The sequence below is a fragment of the Lytechinus pictus genome, chromosome 7 (assembly GCF_037042905.1).
Source record: "Lytechinus pictus isolate F3 Inbred chromosome 7, Lp3.0, whole genome shotgun sequence".
Taxonomy (NCBI): domain Eukaryota; kingdom Metazoa; phylum Echinodermata; class Echinoidea; order Temnopleuroida; family Toxopneustidae; genus Lytechinus; species Lytechinus pictus.
In genome coordinates, this window is record NC_087251.1 from 22,662,288 (window position 1) to 22,686,821 (window position 24,534).

The 24,534-nt window shown below is 35.0% G+C and overlaps 1 protein-coding gene across 3 annotated transcripts; it reads right to left on the minus strand.

Moving 5' to 3' along the window:
• Positions 1-772: 772 nt before the first annotated feature.
• On the minus strand, positions 773-24,243 carry LOC129265388 (stonin-2-like). Of its 3 annotated transcripts, none has more exons than XM_064102223.1 (5): positions 19,585-24,243; positions 17,507-17,665; positions 10,317-10,424; positions 1,185-2,926; positions 773-1,020 (listed from the first exon to the last, which is right to left on the minus strand). In XM_064102223.1, the coding sequence occupies exons 1-4, from the start codon at positions 22,049-22,051 to the stop codon at positions 2,646-2,648; spliced, it is 3,015 nt and encodes a 1,004-aa protein (XP_063958293.1). In that variant the 5' UTR covers positions 22,052-24,243; the 3' UTR covers positions 773-1,020; positions 1,185-2,645. The 3 variants fall into 3 exon arrangements, with proteins under 3 accessions (XP_063958293.1, XP_063958295.1, XP_063958294.1); XM_064102225.1 differs by having other exon boundaries at positions 864-1,049; positions 1,599-2,926; XM_064102224.1 differs by having other exon boundaries at positions 864-1,049; positions 1,585-2,926.
• Positions 24,244-24,534: the final 291 nt, after the last annotated feature.

Below are 24,534 nucleotides of genomic sequence, written 5' to 3' on the forward strand. Positions count from 1 at the left end.
GCAATAACTTTAATATACTTTCTTTCAAATGATAAATTCAATTAATTTGACTTTCTTTTTTCTTCACCCTCACATAGCCCCTTCCCCCATGAATTTCCCCACCCCCTCCTTTCCCTTTGTCTCCTTCATCTCTTACCATCATCATAATTAGAGTTGTACTGTGTATAATGGCATTAACACCAATCGCTTCTACAAAATACTCGAGCAACCAGCTGCTTTTAAAAAAGAGAACAATTTCAATCAACCATTATCAAATATATCTTGACCATATAAAGATATATTACAAACCACAGTGCATTTCATGCAAACTATGAAACAAACTAACAAACAAATACATGTAAACGGCTATAACCACAATCATTAAAACAAACAAAGCATTAAAATTATACAATTGTAAACCTTCAAATATAGATTATTATTAGTACTTAAGATGTATAATTCGATGAGTCAGTAATTCAGCATAAATATCTTCATTATTAAAGATCAGGCTATACAAGGCAATGTCAGTAATAAGGATATCTGTACAGATAAAGAAATTAAATGTTAATCTACATGTATGTACAATTCATGTAAAACAAAATAATTATAACAGTTTCATAATTATATGTTCCAATTTCAATGTGTGTACAGTGTATGAGTATTTGGAAAGGTCACGTATACACATTTGAAAAAGATCAATAGGCCTAATGTAATACTTTTAAGTCCAGTAAGTCACATTCTACATGTATCTGGCCTTGCTTTATTGAGAAATTAATAAGATGCAATTTGCATATCACAATCCCAGTGATTGCCAAGAAGATATTTCATATCCTGTAGCTATGTAAATCCAATCTTTATATCATTTCATTTCTTCTTTTTTTCTTCAATCATTTGCAGAAGAGTGAATTTAGTTTTCCTCATATAGAGAACCATTCAAATTAATCTTAGAATCCTTTCAAAAATGAGTAGACAGCTCAGAATGAACTTGTGCCCTGTGTCATTACAAATTATTATCAATATTCAGGGTTTCATTTCATTAAGCTACTCATAATGCCATGGTCACATTTGTTCTACGGCGGCCGTACGGCGAGTCGAAAACAGCCGTTTTAACATTTTTTGTCCAACTACATATAGGTGGTTTGAATCAAAATTGATAAAACGGCTGTTTTCGACTCGCCGTACGGCCGCCGTAGAACAAATGTGACCACGGTATAAGTAACCTGTGTATACAATTTTATGCATGACTTGTGACCATTTTCCTATGCTAATTTTCCATTTTCCTGTGCTAATGCCGAGCGCTGGAAAGGCTGCTTGAGCCACAGCCGGGGTAATAATATCCAAGTCCTTTGGAAGCGCATAGAGACGTTATTCATAATGTGTGATGCGCTATACAAGAACTGATTATTATATTATTAATTTAGATACCCCCAATTTTTTCCTGTTTGAAATAATGGGAGTGAATTTTCTCTAGTTCTAATCAAATTTGGACAAATAGGAAACTGCATTATTGGAATGCTCGTTAATGAAGAGAATTTTTAATCTGAAAAGATCAGATTTCAAGATAAATGATTGAGAATTTGATCTAAATAGCATAACATTGGCCACCAGTCATGCACAACTAACAGCTTTTATGAAATACAACCTTGATTTACAAATTTTAATAGGCAGTTACAAGGTGGGTGTTTCATAAAGCTGCTTGCAACTTAAGAGCAACTTTAAGAATGACTGGTGATCCTTTCTATTTCCTGGTAAATGGTATTTTCATTGGCGATGGTTTAGCGTGTAAGAAAGGTTCACCAGTCATTCTTAAAGTCGCTCTTACCTTACGAACAGCTTTATGAAACGACCCCTGGATTCTTTAACATATTGCAATGGAATGATCAACTGGAATTCTTTCCTTCTAAAAAAATATAAATATGTCATTGAGCATGCTAGAACCTGAATCCATGGGTGGTATTCTTGAAATTAAATCTGGGTTTAACTTGTACATGTAACTATACAAGAATTTGAGTCTACACATTTATGGAATGCTGGATTTCACATTCATGTCAAAGAAAATGTACCAAATAATTCATTAGATTCACTGGATGCTCGTACAATTCTTCACATTTGATTCACGACACCATTAATTTTTTTTCAACAGCTTTTTGCCACAGAATTAAAATAATATATACTAGGCGAATGATTTTGCAATTAACACTCCATAAAAGGGTGAAGTAAATCAACCATCAACGCTATGAGACTACCACCCAATGTAGTTACTTCCAATATGCATTCTGGTTAATCTAAAAACCTGCATGACTTCATGGCAAATTACTAGGGAGTGGAGAAGAGGTCATGGAATGTTGGCAACAGTGTTGTCCTCAGAGCTGCAAGAAATCCACCACCAGGCACAGTTCTGCAGAATATCATGGGAAGTGTTTCATGATACGACTTGTTTGATGTTTTATCTAGCAAAGTCTTTTATATCTGATAATTTCTGTAGTCATAGCTAGACCCATGTGCTTCTCAGCCAGAAGATATGTGAAACCCTCTCCTGATGTACTTTTCTTCAGCCGAAACCTCATACTTCTCGGTGACCATGCAGAATATCTTCCTGTCACTCTGAGAGCACTTACCAAGGAAGAGACACCAGTCCTGGACAGGTTGTAAAAAGACTACAGACCTCACTGCTGCAAACATCGGCCCGGCGCATCATCATCATCGACAGGAGAATGCCTGATGTAGTTGTCTGTGATCTGCACCTGATACTCATACCTTGCCATGTAGCGTATCCTCTTCTCTGGAGATTTCTCACTGGAGACGGCCAAGGATCGTACAGTGGTCTTGGAGGCCGTGGTGTGAGGGGTGTGGTACTCCACCTCTACGTTGCGGGAGAAGCTCTTGCTGACCTCTTTAATAGAACTCAGGTTCAGGTGGCACTTGAATATGTGGGTAGATGGATGACCTATTACAGAAAAAGGGATACAGAGATAGGTGTATTATTCAATTTAAAGAGTGATATTGAGAATAATTCATGCATTCAATAACCTGATCAAAAAACCTGAGAGACATAAAACATTTGCCATGAGCACTCATCTGTAGTGCCAGAAATTTCATTGTCATTATCACAAGTCATTAAAGTACTAAATCAATGGGAAGTTCTATCTGTGTGTAGTTTCAATACGAGAGATTGCAAAAGATTAATAGCAAATCACTGCCTACTTGAATTAAATTCAACTTGCCCCATATATCACAAGTGGAATACAAAACATAATATAGCAGAATTAAATCACAAAGAAGTAATTCCAATAGCATCATATTATGGTCTTTCGGAGTGTCTACATGTCCTTTTTGCCGAATGAATCTGAACAGGATAGACTTACTTTCAGTATCTTCTAAAAATAAATCATCCCTTATAACTTCATGTGTTAAAGTTTCAATATCAGTGAACTAACACTTATCAGACTACAAATATATAGTTTACATTGCTATTATTATCCAAGGAGGCTTCAACTAAACCATTACAGTAATTAGTTTGATTAACTCTCTTCTAAGATCTTCTTGATCACTGTTCATTACATGATTTATCAAACTTGGAGAGTCTTAGTGATCTTGATGCTCATGTGATTAGATAGCCATCGCCAAGGACTGAGTGAAAGCTAATCAAATTCATGACTCTCACATCAGTATCACGGGAGCATTTCATGAAACAAACAATCAGTTATTTTCACACTGAATACTGTTATAAGCTACTAGAATCCTTGCATCTGATTGGCTGAAAGGAAACTCATCAGTGGAAATCACTGCCTAAACTCTTCATGAAATGCTCTCACATTTTTACTGGGAAACATAATAAGCCATCAGGGAATCCATCCTCCACACCCATCAAATGCTGGAAATCTTCTAGATTTCCTGTATCCCAGAGGTATATTGCTTAAATAGTTTCTTCTGCTTCTGTTTAAATCTCCAATGAGCCTATGCAGCCTAGTACGAATATGTAACAACAGATTACGAGATTGCAGAGATGTTGATTACCGTTATAGAGAGCATACATGTACATGTACCATGATCTAACCTCTAAACTGATGAGTGCAATGTATCATGTATCATCAACATGAAAAATACATTACACATAGGGTTGCAAAGGGCTGGAAATTTTCCGGAAATTTTGGAAAATTTCCATGGAAAGTTTAGGGAATTTTCATTTTTTCCCAAAAAGTTATAAATTCTATTTTTAAATACAAAATTATAAATTGATATCCTCAAATATTATACTTTCCATTTGTATTTAAACTATTCTTCATTCTTTAAATTGCCCAGGGTATAAAATATTCATCAAACTGTACATAAATACATTATAGTATATACATACATGTATCCATTAACATGATGGAGCATTATGTACATGTACAAAATGAAGCTTTTCAAGTCAACATAAAAAAATAAAACTTTGCATTACACTATTTTTCATTTTTCTTAAAATGTCAAAGGTTTTTTATGTGAGAACCTGCCATTGTATAATAACATGTTAATACCTTGGTCACATTTGCTCTACGGCGGCCGTACGGCGAGTCAAAAACAGCCGTTTTATTAATTTTAATTTAAACCACCTATATGGAGCTGGTACAAATAAATGTTAAAACGGCTGTTTTCAACTCGCCGTACAGCCGCCGTAGAGCAAATGTGACCAAGGTATAAGAGAACATTGCCCCCTACATATAGTCTGCATGCACAGACCCTTATTGAAACTTTGATCCACAAGTGGGTCTTCACACAAGACTAGAACGAATACAACTTTTTGTTGAACAAAAAGTTCTGTACACAAGTCATTGGCAGAAATCTTAGGCTGCATATTCAGACCACTTTCCTTGAGTGAAGGGTTTGCACTTGTCTGCTGTGCAAAGGCAAAGCCTTCACTTGAGTTAAGGGTCTGAATGTGCAGCCTACTCATGCCTTGTGTATTAAAGGCCCTCTCGCTCAGGAAACAGCAAGATTTTACTAGTCTTTGCGTAGAGACCCACTTGTTGATCAAAGTTTCAATCAGGGTCTGTGCCTGCAGACTAGGTTTGCACAGCAGACTAATCCCACCAGCAGCTATGGCACTGGCTTGAGTCTTTAAATGGGAAAAAATCAGATCCAGGAACAAACAATGTTAATTTGCTATTTATTTCTGAGATGCCCCCCTCCACTCCCCCCTCCGAAAAAATGGGGGCAAGAAATAACGATATAATGGCTGACTTTGAAAACAATCAAGATGAATAATTTTTCACAAAGGGAGAAAAAAAATGCACTAAGTTTGTTGACCTCAAATAACCTTTGACCTTGATTGAGATTGAGAAACTTATTAATTTCATCTTTTGTGATATTAAATGACAATCTCATATCAGTTTCATTTAATTAGATCTAATGTTTTTAAAATAATGAACAAAATATTTATTTCTAAGAGGGTTAATTGAACTGAAATAAACTTTAAGCTTGAACCAGCAATCTGTATTTATACTCATCAAATTAACGCCACAAACAGCACCAACTTCTCACTTCTGCTATGCAGAAATAAATGAGAAATAAAGAAATGATAGTAAAATGATAATGCTAATTACAACAATAATTATTATTAAAGGACAAGTCCACCCAAACAAAAAATTGATTTGAATAAAAAGAGAAAAATCCAACAAGCAGAACACTGAAAATTTCATCAAAATCGGATGTATAATAAGAAAGTTATGACATTTAAAAGTTTTGCTTAATCTCACAAAACAGTTATATGCACATCCTGCATGGGTATGCAAATGAGGAGACTGATGACATCATCCACTCACTATTTCTTTTGTATTTTATTACATCAAATAGGGAATATTCTATTTTCCCCTCATTGTCAAGTAAAACAATAATTGATTCCTCCCTGAACATGTGGTATGACCATTGTTTAATACTATAGGATTCAGTCAAGTTGGCCCTTATTGTCAAATCTATAAAAAATGAAATATTGTATAATTCAAAGTACAAATAGTGAGTGAGGGACATCATCGACTGTCTCATTTGAGTTGTGCATATCACTGTTTTGTAAAAAATAAGCAAAACTTTTAAATGTCATAAATTTCTTATTTTACATCCGATTTTGATGAAATTTTCAGCATTATGCTCGTTTGATTTTTCTCTATTGATTCAAATCAACATTTTTCTGGGGTGGACTTGACCTTTAATGATTCTCATCATCTGCAAAAAGATCTGAATATCCAATAGGCATCATTCCATGAACAATGTATACACAACAACAAGGCAAAAGCGATTTTGTGTCTCGCCCACTTATGAAAATAACCAGAAATATCGTGATTTGCAAGGGCACGCAACAGAATTGTATCGAAACTTTATTGTGAAATGACTGGGATGGAATAACACTTGTCATAAGAGTCTTGCACGTAAGCTTTAACGTTGACCTGAAAATGACCTTTGACATTACCATTTGACCTCTGAATGCAGCATAACATGCAGGTCCCCCCAGTCCATCTACCATCCAAGTTTGGTTGAAAAGTGACTTATGGTTGTGGAGTTAGGTGTCATAAGAGAGTCTTGCATGTAAACTTTAATGTTGACCTGAAAATGACCTTTGACCTTACCATGTGACCTCTGACTGCAGCATAACATGCAGGTCCCCCAAGTCCATCTACCATCCAAGTTTGGTTGAAAAGTGACTTATGGTTGCAGAGTTAGGTATCATAAGAGTCTTGCATGTAAACTTTGACGTTGACCTGAAAATGACCTTTGACCTTACCATGTGACCTCTGACTGCAGCATAACATGCAGGTCCCCCAAGTCCATCTACCATCCAAGTTTGGTTTAAAAGTGACTTACGGTTGCGGAGTAAGGTGTCATAAGAGAGTCTTGCATGTAAACATTAACGTTGACCTGAAAATGACCTTTGACCTTACCATGTGACCTCCGACTGCAGCATAACATGCAGGTCCCCCAAGTCCATCTACCATCCAAGTTTGGTTGAAAAGTGACTTACGGTTGTGGAGTTATGTGTCATAAGGTTTGTGACGGACGGACAACGGATGGACGACGGACGACATTTGGATCCCTAAGTCTCGCCTTCACCTCTGGTGGGCGAGACAAAAAAAGTAAGTCCCCCTAAATTGAACGGAATTATTTTGAGATATGATATTTCGTAGGTGGTTTTCTACACTCATTAAGCAACTCCTGGGGAAAAATGATATTGATCAGTTGAGTCATGCATGAGTAATTAAAGATTGAATTAAAAATGACAATTTTTTAAAGTCCAAGATTCGTTTTTCAGATTGTGCAAATACAAAGTTGGGCAAAAGGTGTTATGCTGTTTTACTATCCATCATTTAGCCACTCCACACACAATTTTGATATCGTATGTTCATGGTTGAGTGAGCCCAATGTATTGCAGGGGCTGCCGAAGCGGGGGGGGGGGGGCTTCAGCCCCCCACTTTTTCCCAAAAGCATGTACAAAAATGTAAAAAATTACCATACGATTATGATTTTTGCATGGTCAGCCCCCCCACTTTGAAAACCGTTCCGCGGCCCCTGTATCGTGACGTATCATCATAGGGGGTTTATGGTAGTATCATCTACAACTTGTTAGATCATGTTAAAATTTGAAAATATTGGTGGCTCCCCTGATTATAGGCCCCTCCCCCATTTCAAAATTCTGGATCCACCACTGATTTGTCCATAAATTAAACTGATCATGAGAAATTGTTAGGAAAAGAATACATTTATGCATATAAAGAGTATTCATTCCTAAGTTTTCGAACGTGCTCGCTCAACCATGGAAATGTTCAAAGTTGAGAAATTGTGTGGTGATAGAAATGATGGATGATAAAAACAACAGCAATTAAAGTCACATTTGAAACCGAATTTGCCCCCAATATTCATTTTATTACCCTTTAAAATGAGTCTGTGACATTGAAAATACCTATTTTCCCACTTTGATGCGTGCTCACTCATCCATAAATAAACAAATCAATTTTATTTTTGCACAGAATTCTGCCCATAGGTTGATAAACATTACTGCCAAATGACATTGCTAAAGACAGCCTTGAAAAAAAGTTCCACCTTATTGAATAAGGGGTTATTTATTCTTAAACATATGCACCCATAATGTACACAAGTCTATGAGAGAGGAAGTCAACATTTTAACAAACATGAAATGAGGGTTTGTTTCATGGACGGTTTTTGTTACTTCTGCCAACAGTTATTTCATGAAACTTTGCACATGGCTTCAGAGTAACACTATCCAAAAGGTGCGCACACCAAAATAACCATTCGATACGGCACAGAGTGGGGCCAAGGCCTTGAACTTTCTTCTCATTTGCATAATTTTCTAATATTATGTGCTCACTAATGCATTAAACATCGGGATTTTCATAAAAATCAAATCAAATGAACTATGCAAGGAGGTTTGTGACAGATATCCATAGTTATAAATTGCAGTTTTTCCAGTAACGTAAAAAAGAGCTAATCACATTCCGCATGTTCATTCAAGCGTGAATGTTTATTTAAACGCCGTTGAATCATTGAGGCATGTTAATTGGTCATGAACATAACAAAAAAGTTGAGAAAAGATCATTTTCAGAACTACCAAAATGAAACAATACTTGCCTATGATATTTAAAAATCGGTATATTTCGTTTTCAATAAATGTTCATTGAACCGTGAAACGATGAATATTGTTGAAGATACTCTTCCCAAAAATAACTGTCATCATATTCTATCATTTTTATTGATAGAAATGTGTAAAAAATCCAATTATAGCAAATTTGGACTTGTGTTTATTCAACCGTAAAATTTAGCCAAAAAAGTTGTATCATCTTTTAGAAAGTACCTTTTACAAGCCTTCTGACTATTTTTCATGATGAGAATGTGGAATTAGTTCCAATAAAATGGAATCAAAGTCATATTTGGCTTGTGACTTTTGAAAAGTGACATTTTTGCCTTCTGACGGTGCTCACTGAAGCATGACATAAAATACGTCCATAACATTTACTCAGAGGGTAGCTTATAAAATTACCTACACGCTCATGTAAAAATATATTAAAAACTCGCATTGGTTCGGAAATTATTGATGTTTGTTTAAGGGGGGACTTACTTTTTGTTGTTGTGTATATATCCCTTGTGTAAAGCATTTGCAGTGTACATGTACTGCCATTGCACGTACCATTCAGCCACTAATACAGTAATCAACTTTTACATGAAATTCATTGAAATTTTGCCTTGTCTGACTATCTTAGCATAATATTTGGCTTAAAACTTGCCGACAAAGCACAATCAAGCATCATCTGCCAGGGTAATCCTTTCAATTCCTGTATATAAATATCAGAAAATTGCTACTTTTTGAAAATTTCCAACATTACTTGAAAATTGCTGAAAATTCCCAAAATTCCCAATAAATTCCTATGGAAAGTTTCCACAGCGAAAATTCCTGGGAATTTTGCAACCCTAATTACACACCTTTATTCCCCCTTGGAGTTTTTGTACACCACGGCGACATTTAGCTTGGCTTAATAATGTATGTAGGCCAGGTTCATATTCCATAACCACATCTCTGAATATATCATCTACTTAACTCCAAGGGAATCATACCACTGTGTTTAATGATACATTAGATGATGATAAAATACAGTAGTGTTCAGATTTGAGAATCATGTAAGTTTCTTTTTTGTTATTGAAGTTAGGATGTGCATGTGTCTCTAGGAAGAAAAGTTCACACTAACATCTAATTCACCTGACAAGATACTGAATTTATCTTTTTTTCTCACCTGAAGTTTCTCAAGCAGAATAATAATAGAGTCCTGACATAATATGTACACCATTTCTTAAAACATACTTATCCTACATTCTAATTACATTTTAATAAATGATCTTTTTTTAAATATAAGCTTGCAGGCATTTTTCAAACATATGGCACCATATTGGATCAATAGATTACCCCCAACAGTTCTTTCAGCATTTTTATATTCCTGTTAATCTGCAAGAACATGGAATTGTAATGCAGAATACAACATTCCCTATCATGTCTCTGTTTCCCTTACAACCTATTAAGAAAGAAGAGAAACTACAATCATTCTGTAATTGCTCAATTAAATAGTTTAGCTTCTCCTTATTCTTTTTTTTTTCTTTAATATTTTCATTACCGGTATATGTTTTTGTTCATTCTTCTAAACATGTTCACACCAGGGGAGTGTTTCATGAAATGTTTTGTGGGTAAGTTTTCCCTGACTTATTTGCTCTCTGCCAATCAGATGCAGGGATCTGTCTGTGAAAATCACTGACAGACTTCTTTGCGAATCATCCCCCTGGTAAAGGACTCAGTGTATATTATTTACCTGAGGATTTCTCTGGCAGTCTGTCTATCCTCCACATCACCGCTCTGTAGGCATGTTCATACTTTGCTGTTCCTACAGAGATCTCCAGTAGCTTTGGATGAAGACAACCTGGAATGACAAAGAGTATGAACACAAATTATTATGACAGGTTGTGACACTAAGTAGGATTCATGCCAATATCATCCCTGCTCCACACAGTATTATTCACACATACTTGTAATATTATAATAGTTTGTCACCAGTCTTGATGAATTTGCTTTTGGTTTCTCATCACATTTTTAAAGACTGTAAAATAAAAGGTGGTCATGAATAAAAACATGAGAGATTACAAAGAGTTAGGATGTGCTAAAAGTACCTGTTTTCTTCACATTGAAAATATGTACTTAAGATCACAGAGAAAGTGATGCATCTTGTACTTTAAAAAAAGATGAGATTTCCAGGGGAACTAGAAGGTTGGATCCAATGAATAGGAATTAAGACCTGTTTTTACTTTTCAAGTTATAGCTCCTGTTTTACTGTTTTTTTTTACCATTTACCACCCTTCCTCTTCAAGTTCAATACATCTCTGAAATCATCAATTCAAACAAGCTCTGCTGGATAGACAAGAATTGAAATCAGAATTGCATTTTTTTTTTCAAACAAAAGGAAGTTTTTAATGAAATTGATAGCTTCATCCTGTTGTGAAATATGATTCTGATACTTCCTATCCATAAATTACATACTAATGAAAAGGATGATGAGTTTTGATAGTGTGTCTCTCTGACTGGGTAGATACTTCATATTGAGATGGATCAGAGGGATATACCAGTCGAGGGATGAGACTAAGGCATCATACTCTGCAGGTATTACACTAGCAAATCCAGTGGAAATGTCAAAGTTGACACCATTACACAAAGAATCATACATGTGGATAGCAGTGAAAAATTTTCAACAATTTGTTTAGAAAATGTACAAGTATAATGTAAGGATCAATACATTAATAGTACATTTCACCAGACACAACTGATTGGTACCTCTGAAGGTACTATAGAAAGGACTACCTGAGTACACAAGGAGCCTGAAAATGGACACATGTACATGTATAAAGTACGATTGGTGGAGTAATGAGACAAAAACTGTTAAGAGGCCGAGTTTTAAATATTTTTTTATATCAATAATGTATTTTATATCATTTTTAATCAAATAATCATAGATTTTTCATGCACAGTTATCATGTTGAAAAATACTGATTTAACCCCCCCCCTCCCCAAAAAAAAGGTGAAGTTTCTAGATTTTAGCTATTAACAAAGTGATCTTATTATCTTGGGCTATGCCTACATGTATATGGACTCAAGAATTTACCATTCCTTGTGAATTTTGTATCATTTCTATATACGAGATGGAGTAGGGTAGACAACACAATATGCATCTCCTCCTTCATTTCAATACTTTTTTTTTCTTCATCTCTGCAGACCCATTCTAAGGGCTAAATTATCCCGATTCATGCCAAGAGTTAAATAATAATTCATAACCAGAAATGGAGCTAATAAAACTCTCAGAATTATACATCAATAATACAGTTTGCTATGCTTTACATTCAGGCTTCGTCGCACAATGATCAATATATATCACCCTTGTAACTTCAAGAAGAGTTTATAAACATAAACATTGTACCTGCTATTTATAATATCATTCATTAAAGTTGTTGCAGTTGACATCTCACTCTCTGCATGAGGATCAGTGGGAGGTTTGCAAACTTACAGTGTAGTGCCTACTGCAAAATTTCATATCATTCTGCATCATGTTTGTAACTTAGCACACTAGTGACAATCATTTGTCTAAAAAGATTAATATTGATCACAGTATGACTGCTGTACATTCATGCAATATCACGTTCTCTTTTCTTTCTTTCCCTTTGTCACTCCATTGTTTGACTTATATAGCCTTCAATAGGAGCTGTTCTGCTCCATTAATCTCCAATTTAGAAACAAAGTCAAAAGAATGTCAATCAAATGCCCCAAGCACATGAACATGCTGATAAAGTGGCCCAACTTCATCAAAAGCTTGTATATTTTTAATAAAATGTCATGCCATCTACAGAACATGTATGGAGATAGTTCAATCTTCAAACAATAAAAGATAAACAGGGAATAATTTTTCTTTACAAATTTGAATAGCATTTTTGGTCATAAGAGAAAAGCTCGCAACTAAGTAATGTACAGTCCTATGTAAAAATATGAAATACAAAAGACTTTATGCCTAGCAGCCTTTCAAAAATGTAAAGCAAATTGCGATGCGATACCAGGAAAATTATTCCCTCATAATTATGGATCAGGGCGATATCAGTTCTCAATATCCCAGACAATTTTTTTGTTTTCATTTTTAGGGGCTATTTTTCCCAACCTATTGGCCAAATCGGGAACATTAGGAAAGTATAACATCGCAGTGAATGGGGATTTTCTAGCTTGTCCAGGGCTTTTTTTTTATTTTCCAAGGCTCTCATTAGTATTTCCGGGCGAATTCGCCCGAGCCCCCATGCAATTTTTTCCCAGCAATATCAACATACAGTGTATTTCCTCCAGTCCTTAGAACATGGTTACATAGTATTTCATACATTTTCTAGCATCTTTCAATCACATCCAGTTCACATGAACTTAAACATCCCACAGAAATTACTACAATATATGTTCTTTTCTTTTGTTTTTACAGGACAGAAGACTTCAGCTATGATTATGCTCTCAAAACAGTGGAAAGATAACTTATTACCTTTTATATGAATCTGTGTTTAGCACTTTATATCATATTTCATTGTATCCCATCTTCAGTGTATGTAATTTAAAGATATAGAATAACAAAATATGAAAAGTTGCAGGCAGACTAGATTTACATGCTTGTGAAGATTAAATACATGTAACATCATTCAAATGATATACAGTGTATTCCAAGCCGTGTACATGTACACAGAAGGGACCATTAGATCACTGCTTTATATTATGTTAATGTTAACCTGTGAAACAGCTTCTGTGATTCATTCTCCTTCGCTTCATAGGAGATCTATTACATGAATATTTTGTAAAACCTCACGCAAGACAGAAGCATGTTATGCTGTATACACTACAGATCCACAACAATTGAGCCTTTCAATAAAAATGACTGAGAGAAATTTAGTAGAATTTAAGGAATATGATGGAAGTTAATACCAAAACGTTTCTCCAACAAAGTGAGATTCATCACGTAATGCACTCATAAAATTTCTACTTAAACTTTCTATTTCAATTTTTTTTCTTTTTACATACCCCCCCCAAAAAAAAAGATACATACTTAATATCCAAACAAACCCAAGATAAGTGTACTGCATATCAAATGGATAATCTCAAAATATGATAAGATTACCTTTCATATCAATACATGTAGGCATAATAGCTGTGCACACAATTTAAAAATGCTGATTAAAGAGAAATGAAAAGTAATATTTTTTCCCATGATGATCACATTTTATTCAAGATGGTGATGAGAGATACGTAACTTCTGGTCAAGTTCCAAAAATACTTTTCATCCACTTTCCATTTGATAATTAACGATAAAAGAATATTTATTGTATCTATATGTTTCTTATTTTATAAAGAAATGAGAAAGAAAAATTCACCAATTTGTCTTACTCCTAGCTCACTTGGCCCTTGCCCTGCCAACTCTGGGAGTTGTGAAAATAAGTCATTTTAAATGTAATTTCTTTTTGGCCTTTTAATCATTCTAATACATGTACATGAATTGTATTAGTATAACACACATTTACCATGCCCTGTCTTCACTTTTATCATAATTGCAAAAATGCAATTTTTGAAAATCTCTACTAAATTTAAAGATGTTGAATCAGATATCAATGTCTATCAGGAAGGCAGCTGAAAAAAAATATTATGGAGTAGTCTTAACATAAAAAATGTATCATGTAGATTTTTGTTCATTGCTCAACACTTTTTACATCATACATGTATGTACTTGATTTATAATCATCATGTAATCTACCAATTCAATACACCACATGAGAATCTAGATCTACATGAATGTAACCTTATATTCCTTATCTTTCAATAAACCTCATCCCCATGTGACTTCATGGTTGAAAATCATGAACAGATGTTACCATCATTAAATTAGTGATATGAAGAAAATGATGGCCACCACATCCAAGGGAGTCCTGGGTAGAAACTGCCACCTCAAAATATGGAAACGGAGCGAAATAAAATTAATAAAGATGAATATTGGGCAAGAAAGGAAGGAACAATTAAAGAATTTATTTCGAATAAAAAAGGCAGACGGACTGAGGGAAAGAGGAAGAAAGACATAGCATTGAATTTTTGAAAATTGAAAGGAGAAAAAGAAGAACAAGAACAAGAAGTAGAAATGAAAGAACACGTGAAAGAAGAAGAAGTGCAACAAAAAGAAGTAGAAGAGGCATTAAAAGAAAACGTAAAATATAAAAACAAGAACAAGAAAAGGAGAACATAAATGAGAAAAAAAAAGAAGAGGGGGAAGGTAAAGGTGATGATGATGGTAACGAAGACAAACAACTTTTTTTGAAAGATAAAATGAATGAAAAAAAATCTAATCTAATGTACCGTAATCTGACGCTGCACAGTGGCTATCGGGCCCAAAATCAAATGAAAAATAATAATTTTTGAGTATTTCTGTTTCACATTTATATTTCAAACAATAAATAAAATAAATATGGATTTATGGAAGAGGAATCTGGATATTTACAAGTTAAAAGCATAAGAAGAGATGCAGTACCCATGTTTATCTACAACCATGTATCAATAGAATCAATTCAGGTCTACATGTAATCAAGACCATAAATTTGTAAAATTGTAAAGATTTACAGTTCATCCAATTGACAACGAACTTTCACCCATTGCTTGATTCCTTCCATCACATTTACCTCATTATACGAACTATCCCATAATCAACTATACTAAAAACAAGGCAGTATCCCTCTAACCCTGTTCACATAGACTAAAACAAGATTTCAATAAAAACATTATTTTTGAAAGTCCATATTTGCACTTATTACACTACTTGTCTTAAAACCATCATTAAAATCCTTGACACATGTATCTCTATTAATAATGACATTAAAAAAACTGATGCTATTCTGGGTACATGAAGGCAGATGTGCAATAATTGAATTTCTACAAGACTACATGTATATAAGATTGAACACTTTGGTACATTTTGTAATCAAATATTAAAGTACATCCCAAAAAAAGAAGAAAACTGATGAATTTTCCGTCCTGCCAAGGAGTTGACACCTGAGAAGGTGACTAAGAAGCCAGTAGCCAAGAAACCAAAGACTTTGAACCCCAATAAATGCAGCCATGGTCAATCTGATAATTTTGTTGGAAAATGGGCTGTTTTCGACTTACACAAGATAACAGGAAAAGGTACTACAATCTAGTTCCTTGGTAACAAATCAATCAATTTCCCTTATCTTTCAAATTCATTTACAATCAAGTGAACATTGTAATTGCTTGAACTGAAAAATATGAAATACTGTAGTAACATCCAAAGTAGAAACTATGCATCAGTTGATGAAAAGAATTGTATATCATCTTGTTTTTTTTATTATTGTCAATATTTTGATAATATAAAAGGGATACATGTAAAAAGACGCAACCCAAAAGTCAATTCGCAATATCCACATTATCTGCATCAAAATGAAATATAATTTGTGAATGGGGGTAAGAGGGTTTATACTGATGTTAGATCTCTAAAATATATACACTGTAGAGCTTTTAAAAATGACAGTAAAATTTGAAGGAAAATAATGTAGCTGGAAAAACATTAATCATATCAGCTGGACATGTCAACAGACTGTAATTTAATATCCGAAGTTGAATTATGGCACTTTATTACGCATTATTTCCTGAAAATTAAACTTACAAAACACAGTGTACACTACAATGTTTCAGTATAGCAGAAAGCAAGGCTGAAAAAAAAGAATGTCGAACAATGAATAAAATCGAAGTACATGTACATTGTACATAATCTCACACTTTCAACATTAGAATATCTGTCATAATAAAATGATGTGTGCACTTCATGAAATCTAATACATGTACATGTATATAAAAGAAGATAGCTGATAAAAGGTGTGAGGAGCAGATGAAATATAATTGTGGCAAGACCGATGTCCATGGAACAAACTAATGACACGTTTCCTTGGATACGAACAAAAAAAAGGGAAATGAATCTGTGATTCCATTCAATGTCATTTTGACAATTGGGAATGCCCTTGGGATTTGTCTTTTTAATGAAAATTCAATTTCATATTATACTGCATAAAGTATGGAGTACTTAGACTAAGAATGAAAAACTTAAAAAGCCTGGAAAATGCTTGCAAATTATTATTCCACAGGCACAGCATTTCTTTTCACCATTAATGGATAAAGATTACATGTACCTGGGAATATAGGTTGGTCAATGCTTTGATTTGGATGTTCTACATGTAATTAAACATGTTGTAATTGACTCAATGGTACATGAATACTGTGGCTCATTGCTTTATAAAGCATTGGAGCGTTGTGGCCCAGTGGATTAGTCTCCGGACATTGAAACAGAGGGTCGTGGGTTCGAATCCCAGCCATGGCGTAATTTCATTCGGCAAGAAATGTATCCACATTGTGCTGCACTCGACCCGAGTGAGGTGAATGGGTACCCAGTAGGATTTATTCCTTGAACGCTTTAGCGCCTATTAATATGGCGGCTTAGCTATAGCCGGGGTAAGCTACAGCCGGTGCACATAGTAACTGCGCTATATAAATGGACATATTATTATTATTATTAAAGTACAGTATCTATGGCTCTCAATTGAAGTAAATTGTATAAACACAGTGTAAACAGAGACCAAAGATACTCAAGGAAGTTGAAATTAATCCAACAACCATTAAAACAAGAGAAACTTCCTGTTTTTGAGAATCATGTTTTCCCCTGGTCAGAATATCTTAGTGGCTATCAAGATTTTACATGTAAATGATAGATTCCATAATTTGCACAGAATTGGCAGAGGTTCCACCAGTGACACCTGATAGAAAGTACTTGGTGGAATATTATTAAAGGAATGGAATACTGAAAGGAATGACTAGATTATAAACCTACTTTGAACCTTGAATATTCAAATAAAGATGGTTTAAGAAACCATTGATAAACATATTTACCTCTCTTAATAATATCTGCCCTCTTGATGACTGCATGGATTGAGGATTGTCCAACCCTCTTTGGTTTCCTGAAATACGAGATCCAATGCTCTGGGATGGGAATGTGGACAAGGATGTTTTCACACAGGAAATGGTTGGGGTTTCTCTTTCCAGAGCAGGCTGGGTTACATTTATATTGCAAAAGATGAAAAGATAAAGAGTATTTTAGGATAATTCTGATCAATGAATTGATTTTGAACATCTATTTTTGAAACCTTACTGAAAGAATAACTAGCACATCAATGATGTGGAGCTCATCCGGCATCTCGCAACAAAATTTAACACAATTTTAATTTCAGCCCAGTTAACACTGTAGTGAATTATATTGGTGACATTAATTGAGGATATAGAATTGAAATTGATGAAGAAATGACATAGAAGCATTTTTTGTGATCTATGAATAAATTTCATATAAATTAAGCATAAATAATTTTCTAGTCAAAATTTCTAAACTCTGTGTAGAACCTTGGTGAACCTCATGTAGCTCTGAGATGGAACAAAAATAATAGAAATCAATCAACAAATAAATAAGTATTTTTTGTGAGTTTTGAAAATATATGAATAAATTAGCATATTTAATGAGTTTCAAAATTCTGTGTTGAAATTTTGTATCACCACCTCGAGCTATCATATAAAGCAAACAAAATTTAAATTAATCAACATATGAAAAAGAAAAAACATTTTTTGTGATTTATGAATAAATTTTGCATAAATTAGCATGAATAATTTCGTAGACAAAATTTTGTGTACAAGTTTGGTGAACCTCATGCAGCTCTACCAGATGGAAGAAAAAAAATCGAAATCGGTCAACAAATAAAGAGGCATTTTCTGTGATTTATGAATAAATTTCGCATAAATTGGCAGAAATAATTTTCTACTGAAGATTTCAAAATTCTGTGTTGAAGTTTGGTGAACCCCATGAAGTTCTACCAGATGGAAGAAAAAAATCAAAATTGGTCAACAATTATTAAAAGAAGAAGCATTTTATGTGAATTTTGAAAAATGCTCATAAATTAGCATATTTAATGAGTTTCAAAATTCTGTGTAGAAGTTTTGAATCCCCCACCTAATGCTATCATATAAAGCAAACAGAATTGAAATCAGACTTTAAATGACGAAGAAGCATTTTGAAATTCAGTCAACAAATAAAGAGGCCTTTTCTGTGATTTATAAATTTCGCATAAATTAGCATATATAATTTTCGAATCCAAATTTAAAAATTCTGTGTAGAAGGTTGGTGAACCTCATGAAGCTCTACCAGATGGAAGAAAAAAAAAATCAAAATCGGTCAACAAATAAAGAAGAAGCATTTTATGTGAATTTAAAAAAATATGCATAAATTACTTTTGCATAAAATTGTTCTAGTCAAAATTTCAAAATTCTGTGTTGAAGTTTGGTGGACCTAATGAAGCTCTACCAGATGGAAGCAAAAAATCCAAAATCGGTCAACTATAAAGAAGAAGCATTTTTTGTGAATTTTGAAAAATGCTCATAAATTAGCATATTTAATGAGTTTCAAAATTCTGTGTAGAAGTTTTGAATCCCCCACAGAGTGCTATCATATAAAGCAAACAGAATTGAAATCGGACTTGAAATGGTGAAGAAGAAGCATTTTCAAATTGTGGACGGACGACGGACGCCACGCCACGGCATAAGTTTGAAAAGACCCCAATGATTGTAGCTAATTGCAAAGAAAGCAAGTTAAGATTTAAGAACCTCAGATATCTGCTTCAGGGCTTCTGAAGACAACAGCATTTGGATCACTGATAGAGCTCCCTGTCTAAAAATAAACGAATTTAATACTGTATACGTATTATCAATTTACTTGTAATAACGGGGGAATACCGGTAGCCATGAAAGATACAGTATGTCCAATTGCAATGCGAATAAAAAGTATCAAATCTCATTTGCCCACACCAAAGAAAGTCTTACTGAGACTTGTACATAAAGCCCACTGATTAATCACTAACTAATATACAAAATCATTATCTAATTTTAGTATGTACTAATCTATAGGTTGTTCAGTAAAATGACAGTACCTGGTACCAGCAGATCCACTCTAAGTTCCATATGTGTGCCTTCACCAGAAAAAGCAGCCTTGACCTGTAGGGGGAGGTCCTCATCTTCTGAAGGCTGTATATGAAATTGCATGAGTCTAAAGCGACAGGCATTCAATGGCTGAAACTCAATCATGCGGGAGTCCACAAACACATTCTTATTTGCACACTTGTGTAGTTCTACATCATTCATCTTGATCCAATCCGAGGTTTTATTTGGGATGATGTGTTGTCTGGCAACAACATCCATGCCTTTGATCTGGACATCATTAAGACCTATTGCACAGTCAGGGCTTCCGGAGAGAAAGGACAAGATATTGAGGCTAACAGATATGGATTGCCGCAAAGTATCTCCATTGTCATTCACAAAGCAACGGCATTCATCAGAAACAACAACTTTTATCATGTCCTGTTGGTAGTGAGCGCCTCTATCCTGGTAAAGGGTCAATTTCATCAAGGCATCATTGATAGTAAACACAAAGCTCTGGAACACCTTAAAATCAAGAGAACCAAGCTTCATAAGTTCTTCAAGGTGGGATTCTTTTTCGTACATGGATTTGGCACTCACTCTCCGTTTTTCTTTGTAGGAGATGTACAAAAGTTTAATTGTGTGTATTTTACCCTTGTAATCAAACTGCTGAAGATTTGGATGGCTTATCTCATAGTTGCTCTGCAAGGGCAGTTCACGGAATGGTTCCTTTCTAGTCCTGTCATAATATAACTGAAGGATGTTTCCTTCAGCTAGTTTTACATGGATAGGCTGCCAGGAACGTGAGCCTGCAATGCGTTTTTTATCGGGAACTCTGAGTTTTAGAGGCCATCCTATTGACAGATCCTCTTGCTCACGAGGGTACTGATCCTGGAATAGCTTGTCACTATAAGGAGATGATAAATTTGACTTTATGCTTGTCTGGGTGTTGAAAGCGAGTTTACCACTGTCAGGCATATCACTCCCCTCTGTAATTGATGTTGTTGTAGGCGAAACAATGGCTGCAAGTGTCTGCTTGCCTAGAGAAATGTTCTGATGTGTTGAAGAATAGCCACTCTGAGGAGATGTTGGAAAGAACTGTTGCTGCTGCTGCCACTGATTAGGCTTCATACCAATTGGACTTACTGGCTGAGATGCATATGAAGCGGGAGAGAGGATGGCTGTAGTTAGTTTATCATCATGTTGCACAGCACTGGACTGCATCAATGGTTGTACTGCCATGACTTGCCTCACAGGTTGTGCAGCTGATACATTTTGTTGGGCAGCTGCCGCACTTTGTTGTGCAGCTGCAGCAGCAGCAAAAATAGCTTGTCCCTGTACTTGCTGCTGTGGTGTAAATGATGCAGACACATTAGATCTGTTGGGAACATTAGAAGCTACTGCTATATCTGCAAATGGATTACCTGGACTGCTTGGCACTTTCTGATTATTTGCTGAAGCACCATCTGTATCATCAAAGGTTGTCCATGTGGAAGGTGCATTTGATTTAACAGGTGTGGTTACCAACTCTGACCCGCTCAAGTTGAGGAAGGGGTTGTATGGTGAGACAGTCCTCCGAACCTGTTCCTCCATAACTTTTTGTTTCTCTAACTGCTTCAGAGTCAACATATCTGCTTTAAAAGGGTTTCCAGGAGAAGCTGTTTCATACTTTGAATCAGAAGCAGAAGCTACTTCAGATAACATGGATACTTCTAAATCATGCGCATGGTCAGTCATGTGAACAGGGGTTGAAGTGGCTGTAACTGTCCTTGAGGAATTTATGTGAATGCCAAAACTTATATCTTCCTGTTTTAGTTTCTTTACTTGAATATGACTAGGAGTAGCATGTTCCTTTTTGGTAGTCTCAAGAGGTCTGCTGTCCCTCATTGCACTAACATGTAGTTCCTCTACAGGACATTCTTGAGTGATAGAGTTCTCACAAGATGATAAAACAGGTGATGGTCTAGAGGATGTTGAAGATATTGTCACATCATTGTCATAATTGAACTGCACCCACTGGGCAGGAGCAGGACTGGACACTCTAGAGGTGTCCAGACTACCATTTTCTTCACTAATCCCCTTTACTGGGACCACACTCTTCAATGGGGTTGAACTCACAACTTTCCTAGAGTCTCCAAACCTGACCCATTGTTCTGGGTGAGGGGTAACATTTCCTGGCTTTGGTGATGACGACAATGATTCTAAAGGCATGTACTCTCTTGAGCTCGAGATGTTATCATGGGATCCTGAAAAGCTACCTCTTGAAGATATCACTGATGATGCTACAGCTGAATGATGATCATCAGATGCTTGGGATGTGACATCAGCACCACTCTGAACTGACCCACCTGCATACAAAAGGAGATAGATAAACAAGCATTGATCATATAAGGGTAAAGGGTAAAACAGACTACATGCATTCTTCAATTTGATTTCCAAATATAAATCAAGTTTCTTTTTAAAAAATTCAAAAACAACCATTTTTGGAGAAACAGAGAACTAAGCATTTCCCCCTAATAAATTGTGATTGAAAATGCAGTAGTTTTTCCATGTACATTATATTGCTAAATCTTGAGATTATAGAAAACCCATCTCCATCAGCCTATTAAAGTGAAGGTATTCTGCATAGGCATGGAATATGACCTTAACCTGCACACTTTCTTGGGCTCCCATGTCTGAATAATGTATGTGGTGCCATAAATTACCCTAAGCTAAAACTGAAGTATCACCACTTGAAACCTGCAAATTAGCTGGATAATTTTGAAATAGACTATTAGTTGTCAAATTATTTGTTACTCGCACTATTTCTGATCTAGCAAGTTATTCTGATTAGAATAATATAAAGATCATTTGCAATGGAGGTGCAATCAGCAGCATATTTCATTGCAAATTATACTATACATTGACTTGAGACTGAAAGCTTGATATTAAAGGTAATAGACAGTAGTTGCAGCAAACAATTGTTTCATGAGAAAGTCTTTTAAATAAAGGTTAATTGTCCAAATATTATCATATATCTAGATCTGGTACATTGGTGTAAATTTATCTTTGTAAAATCATGAAATCTTAGCTCAAAATCTATAACTCTGATGATCACTAACACAGAAAAGCATATATGTGGGACAGTGTATTAACATTGCTTCGAAAAATATGAGATATTTGATGAAATTCTGTGCTAATTTCAAGAGCTATTTGACACAAACATAAAAACTTTGGTGGTAATTTCATTGGATTCTCTCATTTTGAGATCATTACCACTACTGGTATTTATCTTTAAGATCATCTCTCTAATAGCATCAGATGTCCATTGCAAATAATCTTCAATTCATTTTGACCAAAGTAACTTGCTGGATCAGAAATATTGGGGATATCAGGAATAGATTGAAAACTCTGGTAGATGGGCCTCGTAACATCCTTCACAAAATATTTGTCTGCTTGCTTTTGAGCAAGTTAAAGATCTATCGTCCACTGATGTGCCTTGCTCGACACTAGGTGAAACAGCTGTGTAAATGTCATGACTTCTCCACCCAAAAAGCTTTCAAGTGAACATGAAAGAACAGTACAACAGCCATTCAGACGGATTTAAACAAAAATGTATTGTACTCTACATATAGACTAGATTGTATTATACAACTCATACAAAGATTCCTGTAATTTGATTGGTTGAGAGCCATTCAATATTTGATCCACTTTGTGCTGCATGAAAATTTTATTTTCCATTTTTCAGTTTGTACGACTGATCATGTTTGTGTACGTACATTTTGTATGTACATGCGTGGGTGTTTGCACACATTGAAGTACATGTAAGCGCATCAACAAGGCTGTCTGAGCGCACTCAGATTCATGAATCAAAGTGCATCACAAAAGTACAAAAACATTTAACTGCTTTCATACACGGAAAATAATCATGTTTTCATCGGACAAAGGCAAATATATTTTAATTCCATCTTCTTTTTTTTTTTTCTTTCTAGTTTGTCAAATAACAGTCGTTGTATAAACCAAATGATGCATGTCTTCATTCGTTCATTATGCAACCTATCCACTCTCGTTGAGGCTGTGTTCAACCCATTGCACTCAGCCTAACAGCAGTGGATTGAACAGAGCCTCAACTCGAGTGACGATAGATCGCATCATGAACTCATGTGCTTGCATCATTTGTATATTGTACAGTGTACACTATGTACACCAGGAAACAAAGTTTAATTTTTTGTTAAATGTGCACCCATACAGGCATGATCACTAATTCCACAAGCTGCAAACCAACCCAATAATTTTTGTGCTAATAACTTACAGTAGACCTACATTTCCTTAGACAAACGATCCCCTTTTTCCATATTTTCATTAGCATTTCAAAAAGTGGAAAGATTCTATCGAGTGTAATTAGTTTGCAAATCAAAAATAAGGCAAGTGATTATCTGTTCTCTTGCAAATGCGATCCAAATGAATAAACTTCTCGAACATTTTATTTTGTTAGCTTTATAAGAAAAAACAGGCTTTGTAATCATATCTTTAATTTTGTAGTAAATGCAAAAAATGAGTTTCTTGGACATTTTGCTGAAAAGGGCATTTCTAGCAACAACCTTGTATTGAAAATTGTATGCCTACAATTGTGAGACTACACATTTCATCAGAAATTTTCTCAGAAAAGTTTGATACAAATAAAGTTGGGTATCATCTTAACATAGTATAGAGTGAAATAATTGTTTTTTTTTATTCCCACACTTGGGTGATTGCTGAATTTTTGGGGCTACATGCAAATCTTTTATTCAAAGGGCCACTTTTGTTGCAGCAAGCAATTATGCTATATAGGCCTACAATCAAATCTTATTATTCTGCCGTATTTTCTAATTTTTTTTAATATGGTTTGTGGCAGATCTTGGGGCGACTTAACAAAGAAGGTGGTCTCCCCAAAGCATTCTATTTTTGGAATATCAGGGGCAATTTTGGCTGTCATGAGAACAAAC

Coding starts and splice junctions, on each gene's coding strand:
- LOC129265388 (XM_064102223.1), bottom strand. CDS start 22,051: ATGGTTGTTTTTGAATTTTTTAAAAAGAAACTTGATTTATATTTGGAA. Junction 10,425..17,506: donor GGCAGATATTATTAAGAGAG/GTAAATATGTTT, acceptor TTGTCATTCCAG/GTTGTCTTCATCCAAAGCTA. Junction 2,927..10,316: donor ACTGCCAGAGAAATCCTCAG/GTAAATAATATA, acceptor TTTCTGTAATAG/GTCATCCATCTACCCACATA.